The sequence below is a fragment of the Rhagoletis pomonella genome, unplaced genomic scaffold (genome assembly GCF_013731165.1).
Source record: "Rhagoletis pomonella isolate Grant_MI unplaced genomic scaffold, Rhpom_1.0 Rhpom_scaffold_00008, whole genome shotgun sequence".
NCBI classification, from domain to species: domain Eukaryota; kingdom Metazoa; phylum Arthropoda; class Insecta; order Diptera; family Tephritidae; genus Rhagoletis; species Rhagoletis pomonella.
This window is the reverse complement of record NW_023458562.1, coordinates 9,573,440-9,592,393: the sequence shown is the minus strand read 5'-3', so window position 1 is coordinate 9,592,393 and position 18,954 is coordinate 9,573,440. Positions and strand designations below refer to the sequence as shown.

The window sequence follows — 18,954 nt, the reverse complement described above, 5'->3', positions numbered from 1 at the left end:
GAGATCACCACATCTCCTCATCAGACTTCTTTTTTCTAGACTTCAGCTACTATCAAGTGCAGCTGATTTGCCGCTATTTAAACTCGACAGCGTGGTTGTTGTTGTCAATTCTATTCATCCATTTGCTTTTTGGTATAGTTTCAGGCAGGCTCTTCCTAAACTATGTATTTGTCAATGTTATTGTGGCTATATATAGCTCAGTGGTTAACGCTTCTGACTTTGAACATCGAATTCGCAGGTTCGATCCCTGCTGAAGTCTAGAAAAAAGAAGTCTGATGAGGAGATGTGGTGATCTCCGAAATAGTGCTATAACTTCTACCGCTTAGACTTTGTTGCTTTTTCAATTTTTCCTAATAAACAATCGTGGTACAAAGCTCAATAAAAATATTAAAAATAGGAAATGATCTCATTTTTGCTATTCAAAAATGTCATAAATATAAAATAATTTATTGGCTCCTGTGTACAATAATGTGTACACTTATGTTAAAATGAATAACACTTATTTTCTATGAACTATATTTTATTTATATACCAAAATATTGTTAAAAACAAGTACTCTGGCATTTTAAAGTATTATATGTTACTTACATTAATAATTTTGCTTTGAATGAAAATGTACTGATAAGTACTGATTTTTTAGCATGAAAAAGTCTAACGTACTGATTTCGCGCTTAAAAAATATGGCAACCCTAGTCACGTTTTCATAAATTGGTCCATTTTGTGCACGCCCGTCTAAAGCTATTAACTTGCCAGCTGAATTACACCAATTCACTGATCCTAGCACCTAGCGCGTGTTGAAAAGAACAGAAAATGGAATGCAAAAATTAGAGAGATGTCGTATTCACAATTATCTAATTCATGATATTACACAAAATCAACAGAAAATTACGGATGGAAAAATCATCCACATTGTAAAATGAGCAAAATTGTAATATGTGGTAGACTTTAAGCTTACGGTGGTAGATGTGGTAGAAACGCAATTTAGCAAAAAAAAAGTGGTAGATCTACCACGAAAGTGGTATACTTAAGGCGGGTTCACCGTTCGTGTCCGGAGAACTCTTTATTTGCTCTCAAAAATTTTTGTCGGAGAGGGTGCTGAAGTACGGTTCACCGTTCAGTTCGGCACATTTGATTTTGTTCTGAAGCAAAGTGCTGATAATATTGTTGCCTACATACGATTTTGAAGGCAAGTAATACATGCAATTCGCTGTAAACGCATACAAAGGGGAACACGGCAACCCGAATCACCAAGTCGTTCGGACAGAAACTCAAAATCAATTTGATTCGAACAAAGAGTATTCAGCATATTTCTGTCGCGCTCTCAGTGAGACAGATTGGGAAAGGAACGCTAAAAATTATTAATAAAAAGAGTACGGACACGAACGGGGTAGTCCGCCTTTATATATGTCTATATGACAAATGTATACATAAATGATCCGTCCGCCTGCGTACACGATTACTCGAGTAAAAATTGAGATATCTTAACGAAACTTGGTACGTATACTTCCTTCATTACCACGCCTACCTCCCATATATCGGTAGTTTTTAGAAATGCGAAAACTGCGATATTTTAGTAACTACTGAAGATTATTCACTCAAAATTGATATTTACAATAATTTTTAGACGAAAAATAAGAATATTATAAATTTTTGGAAAAGGTCGTAGCCACGCCCACTTATGGTTACATGTGTATACCATGGTAACCTCTTCATCTATTATTATTATTATTATTTACCGATTTTGTTACGGATATTTTTATCGATTTTGTTATCGATATTTATTGATTTTGTTATCGATATTTATCGATTTTGTTATCGATATTTATCGATTTTGTTATCTACTTAATCGATTTTTTATTTTGTTATGGATGTTTTTATCGATATTTTTATCAAGTGTAATCGATATTTATCGATTTTGTTACGGATATTTATAGATTTGGTTTTTCATCGATTTTGTTATCGATATTTGTATCGATTTTGTTATCGATATTTACCGATTTTGTTATCGATATTTATCGATTTTGTTATCTACTTAATCGATTTTTTATTTTGTTATGGATGTTTTTATCAAGTTTCTAATTGATTTTGCTACCAATATTATAATCGATTTTGCTATCGAAATTTTTATCGAATTTTTCATCGATTTTGTTATCGATGTTTTTATTGGTTTTGTTATCGATATTTTATTGGATGTTACTATCGATTTTGTTATCGATAGAGTATAAAGATAAAAATGAGGATAAAGGAAAACAGAATAACATAAATGCAATTAGAACGAACAGGGTAGAGGTAGGGATCTAGATAGAAAATAGACCAAAAATATAAACTTAATCAAATGCGGATGTATGTTTGTATGTATAGTGGTTATGACACAAAATAGATATGTATGTAACGTAAGTTTCACTTCACCAGTGTGGCCCAGGCGCACTTACTTTTTTCTTTAATTGACTTCCCAGCAGCACAGGAGAGCTACTACAGAACTGACGGTAACCAAGTAAACTCCGTCTATTACCGATCGACTACTTGCCGCGTATTTCAGCGATTACTTTTAGAAGGCAATGCCCTGGGCGGTAGTCACCATCGGCTCTCTCTGCACTACCAGGAGCTACTAAAGTAGTTACTTGCGTGATTCATGGGCGCCCCCTTTCGTAGTTCTTCGGAATTCTACTTCAGACGCGTTCGACTCTGCACTACCCTGCGCACAACCACGGGTTAATAGAGTAGCTACTTCCCAGAAGTCGGTGCAGTAGTCCAAAAGTGGCGATTGACTCCAGTAGTTATGGATGGTTACGACAAAGTAATTTAAATTAATTTTTCTACTTTTGCATATATATAATAAGGCAATCTGATTGGTGACCAGTTTTTTAATATATCTGTGGTCATGCATTGAATTAAGTTTTTATATGAATAGTGAAATTTACAAGAGTTTCTCTTAAAGTTCTACATAATTTTTTTAGTATGAAATTTTTCGAGTGCTTACTTTAAAATGGGATATTTATAAAGGACCTAGGAAGCGAGGTAAATTTTACTTAGGACAAGTAAACATTAAATATACGTGTCATATCTGAAATAGTTCCAGCCGCGAGGAACTGCGAGTTCAGCCTCTATTCAGATTTTTATAGACACACCTCCTATGAATTTTTATTATACAGCTGAAGGAAAAGACTCTGATATGTACACAAAATAAATAATATGCAAAATAAAATGGAAATGGATATTAATGCCTAGCGAATCTATTAATCAGATTCAGCATTCAACCAAAAGTGGACGCTTCTCTGGACGAGATCAGTTTTCGATGGCAAAAGTCCTGTTTGTTTTAGCACAGCTTTTGTTATCTAAAATCAAGGTAGAATTGAAAGTTTTAGTGCAAATACATATCATGCACATAATTTAGTATGCAGGTATTGTAAATGTTTTAGTTTTATCATTTTTAAAGTGAAGAAATAGGAACTTCTTTAGAAACAAAATAAATTTAGTGCGTGGGGCTAAAAAAGCTATATAAGAAGGTAGGTGTCATAGTAAGAAACTCCTTATTGTCTCCAAAATTGGAAAATGTTTGCGCAAACGAGCAATGTACACCAAATTTCATCAAAAAATATTTTTTTTAATTTGCGCCTCTTTTTTTGGAATTGGTGGACGATAATGTAAGCCAATTTTGAAGTTCTTTCAGATGTATGATTTTATAATTAAAACCAGCGTATAATATGAATTACATCAAAATCAGATAACATTTACTATTTCCACCACAAGAGCTTTGGGCGTGGTAGCGCGTCGACATTTACTATTTTCCAGATTTCTTCATTCTTAAGTGCAGAATAGAGCATTTACGAAATTTCAGCGAATTTGTAGGACGGTTACTACTTTTGATCGCATCTTATATGGGGAAGTCCCACTGTGCGAACGTACAGAAAAATAAAAGCTTGCAAAAAGGCAGCGATTTAGAAATGGAGAAATATTTACAGCTAACCCTTATACCCAGACAAGAAGATCCTTTAATTTGGTGGAAGCATAGTCGCGAAGAATTTCAAATTTGTTTACACTGGCAATGAAGTGGCTCTGCGCACCACCTTGCTCAGTGAACTTCTAAAGAGTGCATCGGGTAGCGCTTATGTTGAAAATGGAAATAGGTTGTTGCCCGATTATGCGGTAGTGCTTCTTTTCATAATTAAAAATACATAATTTTTTAACTCTAATTACTAATAATTAGTAATAAATTTTATTGTAAAAGTAAATAAAATATTTTGAACTAGATTTTTAAATTGAATCTTCTATAATTGAAATCCGGATAACCGGCCGGATTTTAGCCAATATCCGGCCGGACAGAAAAACCCCCGGATAAGCCGAATTCTGGATATCTACCGGATACCCGGCACATCCCTACTTTTCATACAACGGTAAATTTCAGAAATTCTTGAAACTTCGATATTTCGAAATTTAAGGACGCTAATTTACTCAAAATTTATACTAGCAACAATTCCTTGATAAGAAGTAACATTATTTGCAATTTTGGAAAATGGGCGTGATACCGCCCACATATGATTTTATAAGTTTATCTGATTATTTCTAACTGAATGTTCTATCGAAGATGTTTCAAATAGGAGCAAAACCACCCCTCCTTACCATGTAGTGGTAGTTTTCGGAAAGGTGAAAAGCATATGTACATTTAATACTTGCGCCGGGCATTTAGTGTTCGGCTCGGCCCGAACTAAGACTTTCTTACTTGTTTATTTTTAAGTTATTTAGTACTTAATTGAAATTGAAAAAGCATCAATACTTTAGTAACGAAAACTTTTTGCACGACTCGCAATCAAGGGCCAGTCTAAGAGGACTAAGTTCATATCTAAATTCGTCAAACCTAAATATGTTCTACCAAAACGAATTCCGTTCTTATCTTTTTCTGAAAAAGTTTTTGGTGGACTTATGGTAACTGAATACACCGTGCGACAAAAACCGAAAAATTTCAAAACGCACGGGGTAATCAATATACTCACGAAACTTTGGGCCATATATAGAAGAACTGCGTTTTTAGTTTTTCTCTCTGGCGTCAGGATGTTTTTGAAAAGGACTGTGTAGTTTCAATGATATGAAAAATTCCAAAAATTCAATGCAATATAGAATAAAAACATGGGTACTAAATGGAAGCGAAAATTCTGCAGACTTAAGAAGTAAACTTTTTTGGTTAGCAAGGACGAATGGGTAAAGTTAGAAGGATGAATTTGGAGGATGTGGTTGAGTGCATATTAGTCCTGAACATATAATTTTTTAAAAAATAATTATCGCAAAATTTCAAAGATATTTTGTAGGACAAAATTTAAAAAAAACAATTTCAATCCCCAGCGTCCTATGCACCAAAAAATTTAACCGGCTTTAATTCTACAGATTTTTTTCCTTAATTAGGTATCAAATCCGTTTTTCTACTTTACACTGAATAAAAAAAATTTTTTTTGTAGAAATCATACTTTTCAAATTTCTAAGTCCTTCAAAATATCCTGACGTCAGAGAGAAAAACTAGAAAGCATTTCTACTATATTTGGCCCACAGTTTTGCGATTATATTTATTTTTAACCGATTGCACAAAAAGGTTATCAATTTGTCGAAATATTTTTTTTTTATGTATGTTACCGCATAAGTTTGGACCATGTAAACCGATTTCTATAATTCTTTTTTTAGAGGAAAGGTGTTACCTCACAGGTGGTCCCATCCTAATTTGGTTTAAATCCGATCATTGGATCATGAAGATACTAACAATAATCTTAAATTTGTATATGAGAATTGAAGTCGGTGTTTTTTTGCTTAAAAATTACTTATTTGTGTGTAAAATTTACTGTCGTACGGTGATATAACGAAATATTTCCGAGAATGATCCTAAGATAAGTGTAATTAGTAATCTTTATCCTATAAATTCCTAATCATGATTAAGTTTCATGTTTTATTTAATTACAGTTTTACTATGCAAATACTCCTCTGTGCGACGTAACGAAATTGGTGTGAAAACCCATATTGTGTACAACTTACTTGGGAGTTTAAGACCCGTATTGTGGTTTTACTTCCAACGTCCACCTCATATCCTGATGTAGGCGCATGATTAAATCGCATAACAACGTCGTGGGTGTCTTAAAGAAAGAAAGAAATGTTATTAAAATTAGTTACATTATATATACGTATAATTCTTGTAAATTTGAGACATCCCTGTAAACAAGTAAGCACAGTGTTGTCTTCAGCTACGTACATATAAGAGACCTTAACTTTAATATATTACTGCATTTTAAACGTAAAAGCTTTAATTTCAAAAAAAAAATTTAATTTAGCTACTTAAATAGGGGAATTATATGTATCACAAAAAATCAAATCTTAAAAATCAGTAAATATGTACAAAACATGTACACTTTATGTAAAAAACATAATAAGGCACTTGATCTCTGTACTCGTCGCTTTCTGCTTTGCAACAGAATTTGGTGTGCGCTGTAGCAACGCCTTTATACACCTGCGCTCGCACTAATGGCACCCACTAGCATCCGTATCCCAAATAAATGCTGCACCTGGAACCGGGTACGTTAGCATAGGTGCAGTGTATAGCCGTTCCGTTTTCTACCTAGCGCTGGCGGAATTCGGAACAAATCGACGATAATAAGAGGAACATCTTCCAAATTCTTAAGGTGTTCCCCAAAGCCCCTGTAGGGAAACGAACTAGTGCGGAACTGGTTCGGTTCTAGTGCGTTTGGAACCATGACTAGTGCGCGTTAATTCTCTTTTGCATGCTAGCGAATGGCGAATTTAACATTGCGATGTCCTAGGAAGTGTCAATTGTCCCCCGTTGCATCCCTTTGGCTCTAGTACCGAACAAGTTCTAAATTCGACAGATAAGATCTAGTTCGTTTTGCAGCCCTTTTTCTATAGTTCCGAACCAGTTCCAAATTCGACAGATGAGATCTAGTTCGTTCTGCATCCCCTTTTCTTTAGTTCCAGACCAGTTCCTAATTCGACAGATGAGATCTAGTTCGATCTGCATCCATTTTCTATAGTTCCCAACCTGTTATAAATTCGTCACCTTAGATCTATATTTCTAATCAGGCTTGTCGAAACATTTCCCTTTTATATTAAATACGATCGGTTGAAGGAAGGAAATGTTTAAGCACATTTATTAAAAATGTATAAACCACATTAGTAGTAGTAGTAGTATTAAACCTAAGTAGTAAGTAAAAAACAAAAGTGCGTTCTGCTTAAAAGTAAAAATATTAGTTCACTTTGTCTTACTTGTCTAAATTTAAGCATATTAATTTTTAAGTAAATTCAGTTCTTTTTAAGCTTATATGTATATGAAGTACTTCGAAAGTTTTTGTCGTACTTAACTTAAATAAGATATACAGTCAGTCAATAAAGTTTAAGTACAGGGAAGTTTTTACAATACCGGCAACTATTTTTTAAATATTTTATTTTTCCCTAATTTTTTATAAAAATATGGTTAATTCTACACCAAAAACCCCAAAAATCAGAGTTCCAAACCTTATGCAAAATTAAAGAAAACTCCGAAAATTCCCTTCCAAATATTGCAATTTACACTCTTTTTAGAAAAAAGTTAAGTATGCCGTTTTTTAGCAAATTCAATTTTAGTATAACAAAGTGCAAGTTTGAGGTAGCTAGGACTTACCATTCATATTTAGCAATTTTTTTTGTTGTTTGGTAAGCCCTTGCTTTCTCATACTTGCACTTCATTATACTAAAATTGAATGGGCTAAAAAACTGAAAACTCAACTTTTTCTAGAGAGCGTAAATAGAAAGTGAATTATTTTAATGAAATTTTTCAGAATTTTCTTAAATTTTGCACAGGGTTGGAACTCTGATTTTGGGGATTTTGTTGTAGAATTTACCATATTTTTATAAAAAATTACCGAAAACTAAAATATTTAAAAAACAGTTGCCCGTATTGTAAAAAAATCGTTGTACCTAAACTTTATTGACTGACTGTATTAAGGTAGCTGTGCTGGATTGCATAAACAAAAATTAATTTGTCTTTTCTTATAAAAAGGTAGCTCTGGTGGCTTGAATTTTTAAATAAATTTAGTGAGAAAGTGGTAATTATTTTGACACTTTTTTTTAAATGCCTCTTTTTCTGCAAATGCATTGCCTTTCTCAATTGTCCTTCAGGATCATGGCCTTTTTTATGGAATCACTAAGTATAATGATTATTAAGCAACTCAAAAACTATACCAGCGTGATTACCGACGTATCCTTTTGAGAGGTAGCCGCACCCTTATAAGAGGAATAAGACCCAGACTTTTCAGGTTAAAATTTCAGTAGGTTGCGTATGTATGGCCTTTTCAATTTTATAAATTATCATAATTTTTAAGTGGAAAAATAAAACTCAAAATTAATGATAATCTCTGCGCGAAAAAATAAAAATCATAAAATAATCATTATTTGTAATCCCAAAAATAAAAATCAAATAATGATTATTTCCGTTTGAGCGAAAAAATAAAACCCAATAATCATTCATAACATAATGATTAAATGCTGATTTAAATTATTTTTCTCATAATGATTACCTTCCCTGCGTTTAAAATTTGAAATAAAATAGTTTAGTGAAAGTACCACATTTCATTGCTTTTGGACTGGTGCGTGACTAGTTACTATCGGACTGGGTCATTTTTGGCGAAAAAGAACTAGTACTGAACTAGAAATTTGGCTCAGTAGTTCGTGTTTTCCCTACAGGTGCTTTTACCCAATACGATAATGTCGTCTAGATACACCAAACATGTAGTCCCTTCAGCATATGGCCCATGAGTATTTCAAAAGTGGCAGGAGCGTTGCCTTGTCCAAAGGCATCACCGTGAATTGCCGAAGACCATCTCCAACGCTGACGGCTTTCTTATCCTTGTCTTTCTCACTTACCCCCACTTGCCAATAACCGCTTTTAAGGTCGAGCGTTGAGAACTAGGGCTGTCAAACTATCGACGATACTATCGATAGTATCGATAGTCTAGTCACATGAAATAACTATCGACAATTTTAGTACTATCGCCACTATCGTTTTATTGATAACTTATTTTCTTTCCTAGCGCTTTTGACATTTGCACGAATTGGCTCAAAGAGAACAAAACTTGGCAGCATTATTTCACGAACGAACGAATAAAGATCACCCAGGACGGAGTGGGAAAAAAGTTCGTTTTTGCAGAGACGTAATTTTTTCGCCGCCATGTGAATAAAACGGAATGAAGCCATGTGTGTGAATGAAACAGCCGATTAAAAGATTACGATATCAACTATTATTTTTTTTCTCAAATGCAATTACGAATACACGGTTGCAGTGCTGGGTGATTTGTTTAGTTGGTTCATGGCATTATTTCTAAAAGCGCCATTTTTTATTTTAAGCGTGGAAATATCAGAGGTTACATTGCCGTCTTAAGAGCGTGTCAGACGTGGCAATGCAGTATATTTCAAAAGACTGTCAAATTGAGAAATTTCAGAAAGCAATTTCATGAGCAGTGGCACCTTGCATGTAAAGTGTCTTTCGAAAGAAAGTTTTTTACTTCCGAAAGGCGAATTGCAGGGAAAATTTCTGAAATCGCTTTTTGACTGTTTACACGGCGAATGAATTTCCAGCAATATTTCTCGATACTAAAATGCAACCGTGAGCCTTTAAAATAAACAAATTTATAATAGCAAGATAACGAAAAATAAATGGATTTAGAAAAACTTATGAAATGGGTCGATACTATCGATAGTCACATTTAAGACTATCGTAAAACATCGATGGACTTGACTATCGATAGTTTGACAGCTCTACTGAGAACCATTCCGTGCGGGTCAACGCGTCCAGAGTATAATCGTTTCTGGACAATGGATAGCTGTCCTTAGTCACATCATTTAGTTTTCGGTAGTCTTGCAGAACCACATTTGGTCATCCTGGACGTATCGGCCTTGGATCACCAGTATCAATGCGATGTTTCCCAATGTTCTTTACCTGGTTTGTTGTCATCTTTGTCGAGTATGTTTCAGAATCTGCGGAGAAGTTCCTTAGCCTTGTGATGGTATTTTCCTTTCAACCCTGACGTAGAAGCAGTTATGTCTTCCGCAATGTCATTCTCGCCAATGGAATCGCTTCCAGGTAAAATTCCGCAATTGAAGATGGCCTCAACCTCTCGATATTATTCCAATACAGTTTCTCTTCGCAGTTTGATTGGTGATTTGAACTCACTAAGTACTCGAGCTGGAACGCGTCCATCTTTTTATGTCTTAGCCAGGGATTTACCAACCACTCACGATTTGTTTTTCCCAGAATCCACATCAGCCTTCACCCAAACAACTGTTTCTGATTTCGGTGGAATCTGTTCTCTTTCCTCTAGGATTACTCGCTTGCTGCTAATGGCGATCTGGATACCTTGATTAAGTAAGAAGTCTACCCCAATGACGACTTCATCCACAATCTCCGCCACTATGAACTTGTGTAACACTTCCACATTCCCAACAGAAACTTTGCATGTTGGGTGTCCGCACCAGTTGCTGTCCTCAACCTGGCTTCAGGCAATGCCGAATGATGGAATGTGATGCGCCCGTATCCACAATTAGTGCTCGCTCATTCCCGTCCACATATCCACCAACAGTAACGTTGCTCGCATTCCTGCCGATTTGCAAGATGGAGATTAAGGGGCATTAAATTTCTGGAGTCAGCGCGGCCCCCTTTCTGTTGGCTCGTTTTAGTTCAACGACTGATGATTCTTTGTTAATGTAAGATTTAATTTTTACAATCAGAATGAAAGCAACCAATTTTCATTGCAATAATAATATTGGTAGCACAATCATTGATTGCTAAATTGTTTCAAATTTTTTACAGCTCTGGCTCTTTTGAGTTTGAGCTTTTATGCCCGGTATTCGTTAATACGTTCTCTGTAGGTCGGATGACATCTTCCGTGCTGTGCCCTTCTTCGTGTCTTAAAGCAGACTGTACGTCACGATTGAGAGAATACATTCTATCATTCTTGACTGTACGTATGTTTGTTTGATCTCGTTGATTCATCAATTCACAGTTTGTCGCTTGCCAGTATCGGGGGGTTACTCTGTAATGCGGAATGCTGGCACCCTACAATGCGACAAACGCATTGAAAACTGCCCTTTTCGCATTAATTCTTCCCCTTTCGCATTTTAGGCACAGTGATGCAAGACATTCTCTGTTAAAAATCCCACAAAAATACAGAAAAATTCCCTCAATTACCCACATCTTACAAATCTATCTCACAATATTCCCAACGAATTCAAACCATATACATATTTCAGTAGAAAAAAGTAACATTCATATAAAATAATAATAATAGATTGGCGCTTACACATATGTTAGTGTTTGGCCGAGCTTCTCCTTCGATTTGTGGTGTGCGCCTTGATGTTGTCACACAAAGGGGAGGGACCTACAATTTTACGCCGACTCAGAACGGCGAGTGCATTTTAATGAGAAGCTGTCTTTCATGGCAGAAATACAAAAAAAGAAAAGAAAAACCAGGAACCGAAAATAATCGTTATCATGAAGGATTTTTATTTAAAAATCATTGTATAATCGTTATTTTTGCATTTATATAATTACGATCGTTTTTAGGATTTTTATTTTTCCGGTCAAAAATAATCGTTATTCTTAGATTTTTATTTTTTCAATAATTTTTAATCGTTATTTTATGATTTTTAGTTTATCGAACAAAAATAATCTTTATTCCTTGCTTTTTATTTTTTCAATAATTTTTAATCGTTGTTTTATGATTTCTATTTTTTCGATCATATTTTCAAGGTTAATCTTGTCTGATCTTAGAAAACCAAACAAATTTGTAGGGTGGAAAATTAAAGCAACAAACCAAGAACCACAAAAAAAGTTCAGCAGGAAAATGAAAAGAAAAATTCTTTGATTCATTGCAGGTAGGGTTGCCAGATTTTTTTGGCGCGAAATCAGTACATGAGACTTTTTCATGCTATAAAAATCAGTACTTTTCAGTACACCTTTATTCCAAGCAGAATTATGAATGTAAGTAGCAGATAATACTGTGAAACGCCAGAGTTTTGGAAGTTTTTATTTTTCTTTGAAAGTAAGTGTCCGAATGAAACGATTTTTTTGGGTGCAGATTTAAAAAACATTAAACTATACAATGAAATTATTTGCTTTACAAAAAAATTTTTTGTTTGCTTTTCAATATTTTTTTTATGAAAAACTTAACATTTAAGCAATTTCGGCGCCTCGTGGATGAACATTTTTAACAACAACTTCTGTAATAAACTTTTCTGCATTTATCTATGAAAAAAATGCGTGCATTTCGATATAGTTTGGTCGGAATGAATTTTTATTTGCCAGCGTGCGCACCCGACTCCCACGGGCATGCGAAACTCGAGCATTAGAAATAAAAGTGGAACGACTAAAACATGCATTTCTTTCTTGCGCAAGAAGTCAACGCGGATTGCACGCGATCCAGCCACCAGATATATGCCCGCAATATGCCCATAAAACGATTGGTCTTTTATATTAATTTCTTGCGCATATCAAACATTACCGAAAACAATTCAACTATAATTTAATTATTTCCTTCTTACTTTTTACAGTAAATTTTAAGAAAGTTGCAACGTTATGTAAAAATCTTAAGCAAATCGTAAAGTATTTTGTTTGTGTAAAATAATATTGCACAAACAAAATATAAAATATTACACATAAAAATCTTAAGCAAATCGTAAAGTATTTTGTTTGTGTAAAATAATATTACACAAACAAAATACATGGGGAAAAATTACCGATCACCAAGTTACCGCGTACCAAGCTCGGTGGGAAGAACCCTATTACAAATCTAATGCACAGAATTGAAAAATCAGTACAAATCAGTACAAATTTAAAAAAATCAGGACATTAGCGTACTGATTGAAGGAATGAAAATCAGTACGAAAGTTGAAAAATCAGTACTGTACTGATAAAATCAGTACGTCTGGCAACCGTAATTGCAGGTGATTTGCATTTTTGATACCAGTGATGGGCAAAGTTTTATTTACTTAAAATTAAGTGCTACGTATTTTGGTATTTATGTTGTAGTAAATATGTATCAAAGTACTACTTACTTAAGTATTTCGGATGTTACTAAATACCGAGTAGGCTAGTAAATACTTACTTATTTTTGCAGCGCTAAATACTTAGTTTCTAACTACCGCGTTCAAAAATATTTCGGTATTCTCAGGACTACTTCGGCATTTTTGAAACTATTTCAGGACGTTCGATATTTTAGGGGGTTAATATCTATTAGCATATCGATAACAATATTAATAATCATATCGTTTATAACAGCGATAACAATATCGATATATATAACGTTTGCAAAATCATTAAATTTATTGATAAATATATCGATTTCAAGATCGACAAATATAACGAAAATTTCCAAATAGTCCCGAAAATCATGAAATAGTCCCGGGAATTCCGAAGTAGTCTTGAAAATCTCGAAATAGCCCTGATATAATTTTTCCTAAATCATAAAGTATTAACATAGTTTGTAAGTATTCAGCCATGTACCTTAGTACTTTAGTGAAAGTATGTCGCATCTCTGAAGTACCCGAGTACTTTGGACTAGAGCATTTAGCGCCTTTACTTTAGCATCTAACAGCTGCCAAATGGTAAAGTATTTTTTACTTTAGTATTTACCAAATTTTTGTTATTTGAGTATTTATTTAGCAACTCCTAGATACATAACTAGGTTTTGTTTATTTGAATATTAGACATCTTCAAACATTAAGTAATCATAATAATAACAAGTAAGAAAGTCTAAGTTCGGGCGGAGCCGAACATTAAATACCCGGCGCAAGTATTAAATATATGATTTTCACCTTTCCGAAATCTACCGCTACATGGTAAGCCGGGGTGTATCAATTTTGAGTAAATTAGCGTCCTTAAATTTCGAAATATTGACGTTTCAAGCATTTCTAAAATTTACCGTTATATGAAAAGCCATAATTTTAGTCCGATTTCAATAATTTTCATCGTTTTGCTTTTATGTAGCAAGTACAATAAAAATACCGAGTTTGGTACAAATTGGTAGAACGGTTACCGAGATACATATATGTGATCATAAGTGGGTGGTGCCACGCCCATTTTTCAAAATTTTATTATAGACGTATTTCCTGGTAAGGAATTGTTGCAAGCATCAATTTTAAATAAATTGGCTTTAATATTTACTGATTTATCGAAGATTTCGTATTTCTCCAAATTAACGTTATATGAGGTGTGGGCGTGGTTATTGTCCGATTTCAAAAATTTGGTATCCTGTACCAAGGCCAATAACTGTGCCAAGTTTGGAAAAAATCGGTGCAGCGGTTGCCAAGATATACATATGTAACCATAAGTGGGCGTGGCTACGCCCATTTTTCAAAAAGTTATAATATTCTTATTTCTCGTCTGAAAATTATTGTAAATATAAATTTTGAGTTAATAATCTTCAGTAGTTACTAAAATATCGCAGTTTTCGTATTTCTGAAAATTACCGTTATATGGGAGGTAGGCGTGGTTATTATCCGATTTAGCCCATTTTCAATACCATCCGTCCTACGCCCGAAAGAAGTACACGTACCAAGTTTCGTTAAGATATCTTAATTTTTACTCGAGTTATCGTGTGCACAGACGGACGGACAGAGGGACGGACGGACGGACGGACAGACAGTCACCGCTTAATCGATTTCTCTTTTCATCCTGATCATTTATGTATACATTTGTCTATATCTATCTCGATTCGTTTTGCCTGTTACAAACAACCGTTATGTGAACAAAGTTATTATACCCTTGTGCACAAGTGCGCTCGGGTATAATTATATGATTACATGTGTATACCTTGGTAACCGCTACACTAATTTCTCCCAAACTTGGCACAATTATTAGCCTTGGTACAACATACCTAACGGCTGAAAAGTTTTAAAATCGGACAATAACCACGCCCACATTCCATATAACGGTAATTTATAGGAACACGAAATCTTTGATAAATCAGTAAATACAGAAACTAATTCATTCAACATTGAAGTTTGCAATAATTCTTTAGCAAACACCACGTTTACGATAAAATTTTAGAAAATGGGCGTGGCACCGCCCATTTATGACCAGGTGTGTATATCTGGTAACCGTTCGATCAATCTTTACCAAACCTGATACGATTATTTCGCTTACCACACAAAACCAAAACGTTTAAAATGATTGAAATCGGACTAAAATTACTCCCACTTTTCATATAACGGTAAAATTCAGAAATTGTTGGACTTCGATGTTTCCCTTGAACAATCCCTTGAAAATAAGTAACATTGTTATAGAATTTTGGAAAGTGGGCGTGATACCGCCCACATCTAACTATATAAGTATATCTCATTAAGTTATACTGAACATACTATCGAAATTGTTAAAAATAGGGGTAAGACCACTCTTTTACCATGTAACGGTAGTTCTCAGAAAGCCTTAAAACTATAATTAATACTTGCGCTGGGTATTTAATATTCGGCTCCACCCGAACTTAGACTTTTTTACTTCTTTATACTACACTTCGCACGAAACTGGATATATTTCTGAAAAGTGTTCTTCTTAGTCGATAGGAATACTATTTGTAATGCTTTGGCATTTTCTTCAGCATCTGGCGTGCTTAATTTCGTCAGGTTAGCAATAAAGCTCGGAACACTTTGACGACAGCAAGCGACAAGCAGCATCTGTCAAATTTTAAATACACACGTTCTTACGGACACAATTATTTTGACGACAGCACGACATCTTGGCTGCAGGACTGCAATTGTCGACGTCGCCAAATTAAATCTATTTCTAATTTTGCCGGCGACAATGAAGATGTAGTGCTGCAAAATTAAATTGTCGCAAAATTAATCACATATTCTTGATTGTTCATGTTGTTCTTATTTACTTAAATAAAAATACACAATTTGTGAAATAAATATACCAAAATGTAAAACTTTAAAATCAGCTATTTGCTATGTCGCTGAGGTCTTCAAAATGTTTAAGAAGCTGCCTTCAAGGCGACATTTGTCGATAAAATGATGTCGCTGTCGTTACGTCGTGAAGTTGCAGTCGTCAAAGTGTTCCGAGCTTAAAGTAGAATTCAATATAAAGTTCCCTAGACCTGGGTGTTTTCAAAACCATTTCGTTTTTCGGAATAAGTGTCGGTATATTGAGTTTACACGTATTTACTTTAAGTCGTGCGTGTATTTTAACCACCTGTGTGTTGTTTTCCGCCCCAAATACCCTGCCGTCCTAGGCCCGGGCCTGTCAGACTTTATGGCGATTCCGCCACTGGATGCGACACACAATACAGCAGTGGCACTAGCAGTACTGATCAGTTCAGCCGTGGCTGCCAATGTTAGCAGTAACAGCTGATTTTAAAAGCTGTAACTGCCACTATTGTATTTTGGGCTTAAAACCTCTGCAGGTCCTGCAATGCAGTCTGAAAGCAACGGCCAAGAAGAACGCTTTTAATCAATACAGAGTGAAATCGCTGGAGCAGCTAAACAAGAGGCGATAAAGGACCACCATCCTTTTCACCTTCATCGTATTCACCTTACTTTTGCGTTTAACAAATTTTTTTCAGCGCATAGCTCAGTGGTTATCATTGCTGGCTTTGCACATCGATGATGCAGGTTCGGTTCCTTCTGAAGTCTGGAGAAAGAAGTCTGATGAAGAGATGTGGTAATCTCCGAAACGGCAGCTATAACTTCTACCGCTTAGACTTTATTGCTTCTTACATTTTTCTTTAAAAAGAAAATCGTGGTAGAAAGCTCAATAACACTATTACAGTATTAAACTTATTTTATTTACAAAAAGGAAAAAAATATTTATTTCAAACCAATATAGTAATTTTTATTTTAGCCTTTTGAAAGTATATATATATTAGAATTGAACTTTTAAAGCATAAACAGAACCAAATCGCTGAGCGAATTTCGTTGGACAGAGCAATGCCGTCGGGTAATATTCGCCGCAACATTTCGCCCAATTAAACAGAACCGAAACGAAATTCGCATCAAGTGAACGATAAATAAAGAATATAAAAATGCAAAAGCGAAATCACTAATCCGCAAATTTTCTCATTTTGCCTATTCTAGACAAATATCTGCTACAAAAGTGAAGAAATTAAGCTATTTTATCACTGACAACTGATTTTGTGCCGGGCGATAGCGGAAAAATTAAATATAAATCTATTCCCGCAGAATCTCGTTTGATTTGTCTACACTTTTAGAAAAGCTCTGAAAAAGTACCAAGTCAATGAAAAAAATATTTATTTCTTATTTTATTTACACTTCAAATAATGAAATGAAAAGAGATTTTATTGTTTTAATCAGCTTCATTGAATTTTTCTACTCCTTCATTACTTACTGAAGTAATTGCGCAAATACAAACCCTGGTCTCACAGACGTTTAAAGCGGTAGTGGGCACCGTCCTCACCGCGGGAAGGCTGATTCGCACCACCGGTTTAAAGCATACAGTTCTGAATGTCCTCTTACACAGAGCGCACTTGTCACACTAAATTGTGCGTAATAACAAATCATTAACCTACCGTGCATGTTGTATTCGACCCTAACTACAAAATGCACTATGTTATGTTTCGGGTGTATTTTCACTGTCGCAGCGTGTTATCAATAAAATAGTAAGCTTTTTACTTTTTCCGAATTACATACCTATGAATCTTCCCAATTTCGAACCGTAGAGTGAACCTGCACTTGATACAATCACGCAGGTCTTGACATCCTTATCTTTACGCAGTAACTTCTGTTTGGGAAAAAGTTTCCCAATTTCTATTTTGTTAAATGCGGGATCCTTGCGACGAATTATCCGCACACCAGCATCCACAACTAAACATGACGATGGGTAGTACTGCTCTTCGAAGCTATTGGCAAACATTGGTTTGAAGTTAACGTTGTAGAAGTTGGTTTCATTTGCTGAGTCAGTTAATGATTTTTCAAAGATGTGAATAATGTGTTGCCGAAAATTCGCAGTTTTATTCTGGCAATTCTCTAAATGCTTATCATGGCACATGAATAGTTTTGGGTTAAAGGTGAGTTTTGTATTCTTCGATAGCTTCAACCGGGGATGTGGGGAAAGCTTTGATGAGTTTACTGCTGGTTTCTCCCGACTTTCCACGATAAACTTTTCATTGGGATTCCAACGAACATGATAAACACTTCGAAGCTTGCGTTGATGACAGCAGCGATCTATATAAATATTAAGAGAACATGTGTAACACATATTAGCATGATGGTACTTATTTATTTGCACTTTGTATCCTACAATACGAGTGCCTTAGGCCCGCTGCAAACGCATGTTCTTTAACGCTACGGCACCGATGCGTTGCCATAATTATGTTCTAATATATAGAACTGGATAACAAATTGGCGTTTTCGTGCATAGTAGAAAAGAGAATGCCGCAGCGCTGGCGTAGCGTTAAAAAAAAGTTTGTGTGAATCAGGCCTTCTTCGTAAAGAAAAGGTTTAAATTTTTTTTAAAAACACGATATTAACTTTAGAACTGAATGGATGTACTCCCCTATAAAAAACTGTGCAAACATGGATATGTATCCTATTTCAAGTAAATTTATTGAACATTGAATTAGTAAATAACTACTTAACCATATCTTAATTTTTGGAAATGTACGAAAACTTTGTATGTACAAGGCGTCATATCTTTTTTCCTAGATCAGAGCCGGGTGCCAAGGGTGTAAGAAGTGGGAGCATCCCTTTAAGAAATGCGAGCATTTCACCATGCATATGGTGACCATCCGTATTTAATTTCAAATGACAGTCCTTTTGCTCGTGTTGCTGCTCTTTGAATTCATTTATTTTTCTAAAAACGTATTTTGTCCTTTATTTAAATACTTGTCCTTTGAAAACACTTTTTTATACGATGTCAGAAATTAATGAATTTTTTTATACAGGGTGTCCCAGAAGTAACGTGCCAAACTTTAGGGCAAGGTA

At 34.8% G+C, this 18,954-nt stretch overlaps 1 protein-coding gene across 3 annotated transcripts in view; it reads right to left on the bottom strand.

Annotated features, from left to right (window-relative positions):
• The window catches only part of LOC118744145 (beta-galactoside alpha-2,6-sialyltransferase 2), a gene marked incomplete at its 3' end in the record, with an annotated part of 83,917 nt that overhangs the window by 38,003 nt on the left and 26,960 nt on the right, over positions 1-18,954 (bottom strand). For all 3 annotated transcript variants that reach the window (XM_036476923.1, XM_036476924.1, XM_036476925.1), the window contains 2 exon segments: positions 6,016-6,113; positions 17,662-18,195. In XM_036476923.1, coding sequence (XP_036332816.1) covers positions 6,016-6,113; positions 17,662-18,195 — 632 coding nt within the window.